Source organism: Hemitrygon akajei, unplaced genomic scaffold, assembly GCF_048418815.1.
Source record: "Hemitrygon akajei unplaced genomic scaffold, sHemAka1.3 Scf000057, whole genome shotgun sequence".
In the NCBI taxonomy this organism is placed as follows: domain Eukaryota; kingdom Metazoa; phylum Chordata; class Chondrichthyes; order Myliobatiformes; family Dasyatidae; genus Hemitrygon; species Hemitrygon akajei.
The window spans coordinates 2,827,077-2,840,405 of NW_027331943.1; the positions used below are offsets into that span (position 1 = coordinate 2,827,077).

Genomic DNA, 13,329 nt, shown 5'->3' on the forward strand with positions numbered 1-13,329 from the left:
TTGCTTTTATAGTAGCTTTGACTTTCTTGTCAGCCATGGTTACACTATTTTACCATTTGAGCGTTTATTAATTTTTGGAATATGTCTATGCTTCACCTTCCCCATTTCCCTCAGAAACACACGCTATTGCTACTCTGCTGACGTCTCTGCTAGAAGCTCCTTCCAATTTACTTGTACCACTGTAATTTCCCTTACTCCACTGAAATATTGCTACCTCGGAGTTTACTTTCTCCCTATCAAATTTCAAGTGATCTCAATCATATTGTGATCACTGGTTACTAAAGGTTCTTTTACGATTAGCTCCCTAATCGCCTCCGGATCATTATATAACACCCGATCAAATGCAGCTGATCCCCTAGTATGCTCAACGACAAAATGCTCTAAAAGCTATCCCTTAGGGATTCAGTAAACTCACTCTCTTGAGATCCATTACCAAACTGATTTTCCCAATTGACCTGCATGTTAAAATCTATCATGACTACAATAACATTGACCTTTTGATTCACCTTTTCGACGCCCTGTTGTAATCTGTCATCCACCTCCCAGCCACAGTTGGGAGGCCTGTATATAACTGCCATCAACGTACTGTTACCCTTGCAGTTTCTTAACTCAACCCACAAGAATTCAACCTCCTCTGATCCTATGTTTCATCTTTCTTCTGATTTAATGTTATTATTTATCAGTGGAGCCACACCATCCCCTCCACCTATCGTCCTATACCACCACTATAACCTTTAACCTTGGACATTCAGCAACCAACTCCTATACAGAATGATTTGATACACAGCAGGCTGGCTGCAAATTTGTCCCATCACCTGTCTGCTCTGACTGGCGGTCTGATTGCACTCCATCTTTAATTTGTTACCATCTGTCTTATCCTTTGCTCCAGCAGCAACCCTACCACACCCTCCCCCCACCACTAAATTAGTCTAAACCATTCCCAACAGCTGTAACAAACCTGCCCGCGAAAATATTAGTCCATCTCGGGGTCATATGCAACCCGACACTTTTGAACTGGTCAGACGAAATCCCAATTATACCAGAACCTGAAGCCCTGCCCACTACGCCGGCTTCTCAGCCACGCATGTATCTGCCAAATCATCCTGTTTTTACCCTCAGTGGCGCGTGGTGCAGGCCGCAATCCGGAAATTACTACCCGGGAGGTCCTGACTCTCAGCTTCCTACCGAGCTCTCTACATTATCCTTTCAGGAATTCATTGACTTTCCTTCCCATGTTATTGGTACCAATATTGAGCAATACATCTTTCCTATTGCTCCAAATGACAATTTCCAAAACGTTTCTATCTCATAGACCCCTATACTAGCTGAGGGGTCCTTGGAGCAAGGTTGATAATACCCGTCTACTCTGGTCGATCTATTCCCATTCCCAATTTGATTATCACCAAGAATCCTGCGATGATAACCCTGGGAAATCCCATACTACGGAATGTTTCAGGTGTTTTCCTGACCGTGAAACACGCTGCTCTATCAATATCTTGTACGTCAAGAACGGTCTGATCCATCTTTATTCTATGCAGGGTGCCTTATGCCACCTTCCATTTGACTTGCCAAATCCAAATCGGTAACGTCATCTCCTCGGCCACCATCATACAGGAATCGCTTGATGTCTCAAACGCAGTTCCCACACCCTCCCCGTATCTTGTGATGTCTCATTCCTTCACCATGGCACGCGTCAACCCATCCATCGGGACCCCGCATCTTTCAGGCCGTGAGCTGCCCTAGTCCAGGGACCCCACATTCATCATTTCAAGTACTTAACGCCATGATAATTACGCCAAAGATGGGAGAATTCCACTTGCCATCCACTATGGAGGATTAAACCCGTCTGGCAGGATGCAGGAGGAATTTACCAGAAAGATCATCTTTAAACTGGGAAATGGATTTTAATGCAGCCAGATCAAAAGTAATATGTTGAACTTTGCAGGGATATTTGAGTAGTAATTACACATCGATCTGTAAGAAGTTGAGCAGCGTGGTAGGACAGAGGTACTCGATGTTTTATTTGCCACTATTTGCAAGCTACTGACCTGCTCCATGTTCAAAGCTCCCAGACGGTTCCAAAACATCTCTGTCAAAAGCAATCTCTTCACCAGTAGTTATTCCTACGTGTGGAACTTCTTGGAATTGATCAGGACCCAGAAAATGGCTTTGTTCACTGTCACTCGATTTTGTGGCATGATCAATTTCCACATCCGACAAGCATTCAGGCCGGGTTTTAATGCATGTGCATATTCCTCCCATTTCAGTTGCTTTGCTGTCTGGAAAATGCAAATTCAGATTAATGAGCAAACAAAAAACACGTAACTGACGCTAATTAGAATCTGGTTGACGAAACTCTCCTGTCCCAATTAAGTGGCAGAGTGTCCTAAATAAACAGACAGAATCCCAGCTATGTTCTTGATTTGTTTTTGTCTTACGAGATATCCCAGATAAGCGGCTGCCATGATTAATCAACAGCCGAATTATACGGAATCGACTATACAATGCCTTGAAAAGCCCTATCCTACATATGTGTATTACATCCAGGGGTTTTGACCAATTCGGTTGAGGGGTTTTACTTGTGAATTATTTTTTCTTATTTAACGTAAGAACAGAAAATTAGGAAAAAATTAAAGCATGAAGAAACGAGAAGTTCAAAAACTGAAATGTTAGCTGCTCAGAGTTACTTTGCCCTGTACTTAGTTGAAACACCTCTCGCAACTATTACAACCAGAGGATATTTTGGATACGTCTGTATTAGCTTGGGACAACATGACTGAGCAAGTTATGCCTATTCCCCTTGCAAAACTTGCTCAAGGACTGTACGGTGAGGTAGGGAGCTCAAGACAGCAATTCATGGATCTTTCAGAGATGTTCGATCGTGTATGCATGTGTCCATATATATGATCATCCGTTATTTTTCTTCAAACTATATAAAAGACTACAACTATATCTTTAGCTACATATTATAGGACGAAGATTTCCATCCCTTGAATGAGCTTGAAACGCCCCTTTTAGACTGATTTCAATACATCTCTTCCATAATAATTGACCAATATAAATCGAGACGGACTGAACGTGAATTCTAAGAGAGCGATTTTCCTCCTGGGAGGCATCTGTAGTAAAGAAACTTAGTTCGAGAATAAAGAGATTAATTTAATATAGATTTAGATGTATATCCTCCCTGTTGCGTCTCTTTGGAATTCTCTAGCCCAGAGGGTTTCAGTTTCATCCAGAGATTGCTAGACACGGTAAATCGGGACGAAAGAAAGAACAAGGAAGTCGTGCTGATACTATGTTTCACACACAGAAAATGCTGGAGGAACTCAAGGGGCCAGGCAGCTTCTATGGAAAACCGTACAGTCGCGGTTCGGGCCGAGACCCTTCGGCAGGACTGGAGGAAAAGGACAATTAAGGAGTCGATTTTAAAGGTGCGGGGAGAGGAGGGAGAAACAGGAGGTGTTAGTTCAAACCGGGATGGGGAGGGATGAAGTAAAGAGCTGGGAAGTTGATTGATGAAAGAGATACAGGTGGAAAAGGGGGGATATAATAGGAGAGGACAAGAGGCCATCAAGGAAAGAAAAGTGGAGAGAAGCACCAGAGTAGTCAGTTCGCCAGACTACTACGGCACTTAGTTTCTTCACGGGTTTGATGGTGAGGTTGGGATTAGTGATAGATAGATAGATAGATAGATAGATAGATAGATAGATAGATAGATAGATAGATAGATAGATAGATAGATACTTTATTCATCCCCATGGGGAAATTCAACCTTTTTTCCAATGCCCCATACACTTGTTGTAACAAAAACTAATTACATACAATACTTAACTCAGTAAAAATATGATATGCATCTAAATCACTAACTCAAAAAGCATTAATAATAGCTTTAAAAAAAAATGAGGGACTGGAGACCCAGGCGTTCGGAAGGAGTGAGGTTCGAATTGGAGAGAGGAGTTTTGAAGTCGAGACGGATGACGATTTTCAGTCCATGGTCTCCTCTACCATCGTGTTGAAGCCACGCTCTGGTTGCAGGAACAACACATATTCTGTCTGGGTAGCCTCAAACCTGATGGCATGAAGTCGATTTCCACTTCACTATTCCCCATCCCGTTTGCCCTCTCACCTAAACTCCTTGACTAACCATCACTTTCCTCTGGTGTTCCTCTCCCTTTTGTTTCTTACAAGGCCTTCCGTCCTCTCCAATTATATTTCTCTTGTTCCGCCCCTGTATCTCTTTCACCAATCAACTTTCTAGTTATTTACTTCACTCTTCCCCCTCCTGATTTCACCTATCACCCTGTGTTTCTCCGTCCCCAATTCCCACATTTATCAAATAAATGAACGGGCAATGACCATGTACACTACTTCACTTATTTTCTTCTTTATTGCTCTCTATTTCATTACTTAGTTAATTTAATTTTGTGTCTTATTGTAATTTATGTTTTTTTTTCTTTGTATGTTTTGCAGTGTACTGGCACCGTGAATCAAGGTATTTCAGACATATGCCAATGATATTAAACTTGATTCTTGTACTTACGTGAGAAACAGTAGATAATATCTGTGGAGAAGAGAACAAACGTAATGTTTCTGGAGCAAAACCCTTCGTCAGCATGGTTTCAAACAATGTCTGATATTATGCAGCATCTAGAGTTCTTCTTTGTTCTTTTTGCTCACTCGTAGGCTACAGTGAGGGGAATGTCTAAACACGGTTATAATACTGAATTCGATTATGCAGACAACAAACAGTTATTTACTAACCTCTGTGTAGTTTCTCTAAGGACTCTTAAATATCTTGTTTTTTTATCCTTTACATGTTGACTCTGCTTTCAGTTTCTACAATCCCAGGAAAATGACCATGGCTATCCATATTATCTATTCTCCTCGTGATTTTCGAAAGTTTTATAAGGTTATCGTGATTTCTCCCACACATTGGGGAAGTAACATCCATCTTGGCCAACTTCCTCCAAAGCTCAGGCTACCTTATCCAGCCGGTGTCCTCGCAAATCTCTTATGCTCCCTCGTCAGCAATATTTATTCTAAAACGGGTTGACCAAATCAGTCCACAAATACTCTATGTCGCCTACCCAACGACGTATGTAACTACAACATAATGTCGCCTCTCCAAAGAAACATGTCCTGACTGATGAAGTCAAGTGTGCTAAGAGCATCCTTCACACCTTCTACACTATTGTTGGCACTTTCAATGACGGTACACTTGTACCCCCAGGCACCTCTGTTTCACAATACTCTGTACCCTATAGCATCCATTGTTTTATGTCTCCCTTTGAAAGGGATGTAGTGAGCCAAACCAGGAACGAGACGAGCAACCGTCCGTGCCTTCCTTACACTGGCCGGTCTTCGATTTTTTTGTTTTTTTTTTTGCTTTTCTTTTCTTTGTTTTGTTTTTCAAAACACCGTTATAATACCAAATCTGAGGCATATAACCAATGATGCAAACAGCAAATAGTTACGTAGTACCATCTATGTAGGTCTCACAAGTCTCTATATCTCTTCTCTTTTATCTTCTACCTGTGCTCTCGGATATTGGAATTGCCAACCCTGAGGATGTAACCATGGCCATTCATATTATCCATGCTCGTCATGATTTTATAAACATTTACGAGGTTACACTGAATTGTCCTACACTCTGGGGGAAACACATCCATGTTGGCCAACCACTCCTTAACACTCAGGCTGCCCTGTCCAGATACCATCCTCATAAAACTCTACTGCAACCTCTTCAGCAATATCTCTCCTAATGCAAGGTGGCCATATCTGTCCACATCGACACTGTGTGTCCTACCCAACGACATATGTAACTACAAGATTGTTTCCGTACTCCTAAACTCCATCTCATTTACCATCCTCGCCACGTGTTGCCACTTTCAATGAACCGTGCACTTGTACTCGCAGGTGCTTCCGTTCCGCACACTGTGCAAGGCCCGCCCTGGTGTGATTGTCCAGAATGTATCAGCTGACAATGTCGTCGCCGATAAGTGGACTCAGAACACACACATTTATTACAACTCAATCACACTTTATTTTACTTATTAGAACATAGAACATAGAATAGTACAGGACATTACAGGCCCTTCGGCCTACAATGTTGTGCCGACCCTCAAATCCTGCCTCCCATATAACCCCCCACCTTAAATTCCTCCATATACCTGTCTAGTAGTCTCTTAAACTTCACCAGTGTATCTGCCTCCACCACTGACTCAGGCCGTGCATTCCACGCACCAACCACTCTGAGTGAAAAACCTTCCTCTAATATCCCCCTTGAACTTCCCACCCCTTACCGTATTTACACGGAGAACACTGTTCTGAAGTCTGAACAGAGAAATTCTACTTTTACAGAGAATTGACTAGTGGTTCCAGATATTGGCTGTTTGCTAAACCGTGAGTGTTTGAAATCCTTACTTGAAAAATCAATCACCATTCACCAACAATGAAAAGTGACTGCAAGCTGACTACCAAGGTTACTTTGTATTTAGTAAAGCAAATTTATCGAGCCCATTTGTTATATTCTTATCTCGTTTCCAATAATGGTAAACTGCTATGCAAACGGAATTTATGCGCTTCAAATATCTTTCTTCCCTGCATATTATGTTCAGGCTTGCTTTGTCACAACTTCCACAACATTTGTTCAAGTTGAAACCTGTTTGCCATCTCTCAGCACATCTTCCCAAATGAACAAAATATATTTAAAATCCATTGCAACCTACTTCATTATCATGGTGATTTAAATCATCAGTCTTTCTAATCATGCCATGTATATTCCTATCCAATTATCTACGTTAATTATGAACTGCAAAGGTGCCAACACTGAACCAGTCACCGGCCGACAATCACTAAATCCAAATTCAGCCAACACAATCTGCTTCTCATCATTTAGCTAATTGTGAATTCGCTTCCCCTTATTTTAATCTGCAAGGTTTTGTGAGCTTCCAGATCTGTCTACCATGCAGGACGTTATCAAGGGTCTTATTAAAGTCCATGTTAACAAATCAACTGGACTATCCTTATCTTATCCAGTTATTTCTTCGAAAAAATCCAAATGCTTCTAGTCACAAAACCATGTTGACTATTCCGGGTCAGGCCTTGACTATCTAATGCCTCGATTAGGAATAGTCAGCAGGATTTGATCGTAATCCTGTTCGCATGATTCTTGTCCAGTAACAGTCCTTGAATGAGATCAAGCTGATTCTCCTCCCGTCTGTTTTAATATTCCTATTGTACCAGCCGTCAGCACTACTCGAACCGAATGCTCAAAGCATCCACCACTTCTGTGTAACGAAACCTACCTCTGACATATCAGCTGAACTTTCCGCCACTCTCTTTAAACAGATGATTTTTGGCTTCAGGCGATGCCGGCTTTGGAGAGATTTGTTCGCAGTCCAATCTATCCATGTTTCTCATAATCTCACACACTTCGATGAATAAAGCTCCCTCACTCTCTATCACTACAATGTGAAAATCTCTAGTTCACTTAAACTTTCCTCATGAAACATGTTCAGGCAGCAACCAAAAAAATCTCTTCTAAAGCGCCCATTTCCACATTAAAGCTCCATCGGCCACTCCTCCAAATGTCTTTGCAATTGTCTATAACGTACAGTACATGTGGATATCTTTGATATCGCTTTTTTTCCCTTTAAAGTTCTTTTGAAGACACTGACCTGGAGTTACACGCTGACTGCGGTTTTTGCGGAAATGGAACCCGCTTTCCGGGGCTCACGACCGACCGCTTTTCGATATGACAAGGATACGGCCTGAAAGACGAGCGCGCTATCAGGTTTCCGGATATTCCGGCTCTGAAGACAGGCGGATTCAAGGCCGCCGCCTGGTGCACCTTGGGAGACAGATGATCGTAAGCAGCGAGCTGACTGCAGCATGTGCGCAGAGACCCGAGTTCTTTTGGCACAGGGCTGGGAAAAAGTGGACTTCGAACCCCAGAAATCAGCGAGTTGCTTTGATATATCTCCCCTCTCGCTGTGAAACGGGGATTACTCTTTTTTTCCCTTATTAAGGAGAGAGAGAGAGAGCCTGTGGTGTGTCATGTTACGAGGTGAACGAGTAGCCTTTGGGGTACTGCAAGTCTGTGTCTTTATAAATGCTTTAATGCAGGCTTGAGCGCTCGGTGGAGGGCGCCGATGCGCTTTTTTTCTGGTCGTTGCATTGCTGTTGTTTATGCGTGGGAGAAAGGAGTTGGGAAGGGGATCTAACGTTTAACTGTCTTTCATTATTTGCTGCTGTTTATGCGTGGGAGAAAGGAGTTGGGGAGGGGATCTAACGTTTAACTGTCTTTCATTATTTGCTGTTGTTTATGCGTGGGAGAAAGGAGTTGGGGAGGTGATCTAACGTTTAACTGTCTTTCATTATTTGCTTGCACTCCTCTGTTTTCGTGGATGTTTGTGAACAAAAATATTTTCTGGGAGTACATTGTATACATTTCTCTGACATTAAATATACCTATTGAGTACAGGACCGAAGGCGTTATATTTGTTTGCATGATGTTTACACAATAAGGTGCATGATTTCGCAGCACGGGTAGAGTTTGACAGAGAGGATATTGTGGGCATCCTTGAGTCGTGGCTGATAGAATATTAAGGAAAATTAAGTCAGATTCTTCGAAAGAGTTGACAATGGATCGGAGGATGTATATTCCTTGTGGGCATCAAAGAGTCTATGAGGGCAAAAGGGCCATAGTGGGAGTAGATAGGATTTATCTACAAATTACGACGTTAAATAGAATGACAATCTTACAAAAATGTAATGTTGCACCAGTAATTGTAGATTTCAATATGCAAGTTGCCGGTGGATCCGAGGAAAGTGAATTTGTAGAATGTCAACGAGATAACGTTTTGTAGCGGCGAGTGGCTCAGCCCGCTCAAGCAAAGACAACTCTTGAATAAGCGTTGTGCAATGGACAAGATTTGACTGGGGAGCTTGATCAAATTAGGAAGCTTAGGAGGTAGTGATCATAATATACTGGAATTCACCCTGCAGTTTCAGAGGGAGAAGATGAAGTCGGATGTCCTATTATAACTGTGGGGTAAAGGGAATTACAAAGACACGAAAGAGCAGATAACCAAAGATATTAGCAAGAGAACACTAGCAGGATTGACGGCAGAACCGCAGTGGCTGGAGTATCTGAGTACGGTTCTGAAAGTGCAGAGTAGATACATGCCAAAGATGAAGATGTATTCTAAATGGAGGGTGAGGCAATTCTGTTTGAGAACGGAAGCAGAAGATAGCATTAAATTCAAAGAGAGGGCATATAACATTGTAAATATTAAAAGAAAGTAAGAGTATTGAGAAATTTTCACAAATGAACAGCATGCAATTGAAATGTCATTGGGAAAGAAAGGATGGAATATGTAGTAAAGCTGCATCAAAGACGGTACTATTTTTTCAGATATATATAACGTCAAAGAGAAACGAGTGTAGATATTGGACTGTGGAAACTGACACGGGAGATATAGTAATGGGGGACAAAGACACGGCACAGGAACGTATTAAGTATGATCGAGGGACAATTGCGCTAGCGTGTGGACGTCAACCAGTTAGAATAGCGAGAGAGTTTAAAAGGAGCACAACTTTATCGAGCGGGCGTTTAAGGAGCGGGCATCAAAGCAGGTAGAGTAGGATTGATTTGGCTCAGCACGTCTTAGGCGATAACGGGTCGTGTCGAGATCAGTTATTTGTGAGGAATAGAAACAGGAAGTATGTATGTAAGGCCGGTGTTCAGTGATGGGTGTCAGATGTGGGAAGGTCTGGAGAGTCCCAACGACCCGGACGGCAACATCTGCATAAGGTGCTACTCTTTAGAGACAGTGTTAGGCAACTGGAACTGCAGCTTGATGACCTTCGCCTAGTCAGGGGAAGTGAGGAGGTAATAGATAGGAACTATAGGTAAGTGGTCACACTGGGGCCTTGGGAGACAGGTAAGTGCGTAACAGTTAGGAGAGGGAAGGGCAAGAGTCACATACTAGAGAGTACCCCTGTGGCTGCTCCCCTTAACAAAAAGTACTCCTGTTTGAGTACTGTTGGGGAGGGGGTCAGCCTACCTGAGGGAAGCAATAGTAGTTGCGCCTGTTGCATAGAATCTGGCCCTGTGGCTCAGAAGGGTAAGGAAAGGAAGAGGATGTCAGCAGTGATAGGGGACTCTATCGCTAGGGTTTCAGATAAGCGATTCTTTGGTCGCAGGAAAGAAACACCGATGGTAGTTTGCCTCCCATGTGCCAGGGTCCGGGATGCTTCTGATCGCGTCCACGATATATTGAAATGGGAGTGAGAACAGCCAGAGGCCGTGGTACAGATTGGTACCAACGACATAGGAAGAAAAAAGAGTTAGGAAACTACAAAGAGTCAGGAATTAAGTTGAGAAGCTGGACCTCAAAGGCAGTAATCTCGGGATTACCGCCTGTGACACGCGACAATGAGCATAGGAATAGAATGAGGTGGAGGATAAATGCGTGGCTGAGGGATTGGGGTCAGGGATTCAGATTTCTGGATCATTGGGACCTCCTTTGTGCAGGCCTGACCTGAACAAATAGGACAGGTTGAGTTCTACGGGACCAATATCCTGGCAAGAAGGTTTGCGAACAATGTTGAGGAGAGTTTAAAATAGAATTTCTAGTGGGTGGGAACCGAACTGAAGGGACGGAGGAAGGGCAGTTGGTTCATAAATAGAGAAAGCTTGTAGACTGTGCAAGTGGGTGGATAAGCAGGTGATAGAGAAGGGACGCGCTCAGACCGATGGTTTGAGATGTTTCTATTTGAATTCAAAGAGTATTATGAGGAAAGCGGACTCGTTAAGAGCGTGGATCAGTACTTGGAGCTATGATGCTAGATCATAAGACCAGAAGACCATAAGCTATAGGAGCAGAAGCAGGCCATTCGGCCCATCAAGTCTGCTCCGTCATTCAATCATGGGCTGATCCACGTCATCCAGTCTTCCTCACTCCTTTGCTTTCACCCTGTACCCTTTGTTGCCCTGGCTAATCAAGAACCTATCTGTCTCTGCCTTTAATACATCGAATGACTTGGCCTCCACAGCCGCTTGTGGCAACAAATTCCACACATTTACCACCCTCTAACTAAATTAATTTCTCTGCATCTCAGTTCTAAAAGGACGTCGTTCAATCCTGAAGTCGTGCCTTCTTGTCCTGGAATCCCCTACCATGGGAAATAACTTTGCCATATCTAATCTGTTCAGGCCTTTTAACATTTGGAATATTTCTATGAGATCCCCCCCCCATTCTACTGAACTCCAGGGAATACAGCCCAAGAGCTGCCAGATGTTCCTCATATCGTAACCCTTTCATTCCATTGAATTAACTCTTTAAACACTGATTCAAAACACAGATAACGGTTTTGTTTAAATAAAGATCCGAAATCAATATCAGAAGCTGAATTATTCTCACCTTGATTCCAGAATAATATTCTGATAGTGCGGGTATGTCGTTTCTTTCAACTAACCCTGCCCACTGTTCCACGCCGAAATCATGGAAACATATAAAATAGTGGAAGAAAGTAGCCTGTCTGGAGGTATTTATGGATGGGATAAACAGTTTCGAACCGACATATTTTATTAGGACAAGATTGGAAGGTGGAAGAGGCCAGCTGTATGATTGATTTGCAAGGAGCGGGTTGTTGTGTGAGAGGCGGAGCTCAGGGTCTGGGTTTCAGCAGCTGTCTCTCCGGGGACATTGGTCAGAATTAGCAGCCGCCTTTCTGCTGGAATCAAATCGAAACGGTTCGAAAAAAATACTTTCATACAGAGGTGGACCAGTGCCGCTTTGATATTGCATTTAACCCTTTCTGCAATATAAAATAGCGATAAATCCTATGTCGTGATGTAAAGAGTATTACCTGGGGCCTCGAACCGGCTAAGCTATCAGTTACCGCTACTGTCCTGTCTGCTGCGAGTTTCCTGAACTTATTTTTGACTCAGTTTCCTATAATTTTCAGATGTGTCAAACATAATTTTCACATTTCGTTCCAATAAACCATTCCGGGACATTCATCAAAGCGACATTGATAAGAATAACTGGGCGGTCATCTATATAGCTACTCTATAGAAAGCATTCCGGAGTGCCCTTGTGGTTCAAAGGAACGACGTCGTCGTGCTGAATCGATTTGTAAAATAATAAACCTGTTAAAATCAATATGACAGGGATCCCATCTGCAAAACAATTCACTCCCTATCCCCAGCTAAAAGGATCCTTGCTGTTAACGCTCACTGGTTGTGCTGAATCAGAGGGATCACTTACCTCCGTCGTTGTAACTGGACGGCGTTCAGAAAGGTCCCGGGATATCACAGTCTGACTTTCCGGGTGAGAAACAATGGGTCTGCACCGGTGTGCTCACCGTGTATGGAGAGTTGAGTCTGAGCTGCTGCTCCCAAGGCCACTCGGCTGTGATGTGTCCATCGCTCATTACAGATGGACAGGGCCGGGTGAGCCGGGGTAGAGCGGGACTGCCGCAGTCTCACCGGCTCAATACGGGTCTAAAAGAGGGAGGAAACGGGAGTAGGATAAATGTAGCAAACCGACAGAGGAAAAGAAACAGGCTTCGTTAAACATTCTGTCTAGATTTCCGTGTATGTTTCTCCTATTTCTTTCATCGCAACCAGTAGGGCGGAGTTTATCTGTTTACACTGAGTTCCAGGCTGCGAATTTGATCCAGTCCGGGTTCTGATAGGGTCTGATCTCCGTGGAAATAGGACTGTCCGGAGTAGGTATAGTTTCAGTTCTAACGTCCCTCAACCGTTCAGGTACAGGAAGCCGAAAAAATAATTAAACTGAATATGTTGGGCTAAATATATTGACACTCAACTGGAATAAATCAGGCCAAAGATTTTCTCAGCGCCTCTCGATTCAGAGGAATTTATTAGCATCCATTTATTAACTCTGTTATTGAGAGATTATTGTATTTCCATCCAGACAACTATTGTCACAAGAAACCCACTCGCCCACGGTTAACAGCCGGTGCCATTTCATAAGCAGTGTTTGTTGATCCACACTCCGCCGGAAATACTAGTGGAATTAGTTTCTCATAGAAGTTATCTGTTAGAAATGCCCAGAAGTTTTACCGAGGAAGGTGGTGATGGGCTGATTGAAAATTGCCACTACTGTAGGACGTTGGTGTCAGACAGGCCGACTGGGGGGGGAATGACATATTCACAGAAAACATTCACATCAGTTAAAAAGGCCGACAGGGAGGGAATGACGAACTGATTGAAAAGGAGCACTAGGGAGGGAATTGTGTGCTGATTAAAAATGGGAGCCCACTCCTCTCTATTCCGTATGCTAATCCTCACAC

General features: G+C 43.1%; 1 protein-coding gene across 1 annotated transcript in view; it reads right to left on the reverse strand.

The window, feature by feature from the left end:
- LOC140721504 (uncharacterized) overlaps nucleotides 1-12,357 on the reverse strand; it is a 30,532-nt gene extending 18,175 nt beyond the window's left edge. Inside the window, exons 1-2 of the mRNA XM_073036320.1 lie at nucleotides 12,279-12,357; nucleotides 2,049-2,279 (exon numbers count right to left, since the gene is read on the reverse strand). Of these exons, the coding sequence (XP_072892421.1) occupies nucleotides 2,049-2,262 (214 nt within the window). The 5' untranslated portion in view covers nucleotides 2,263-2,279; nucleotides 12,279-12,357. The remainder of the gene's footprint in view (nucleotides 1-2,048; nucleotides 2,280-12,278) is intronic.
- Nucleotides 12,358-13,329: the final 972 nt, after the last annotated feature.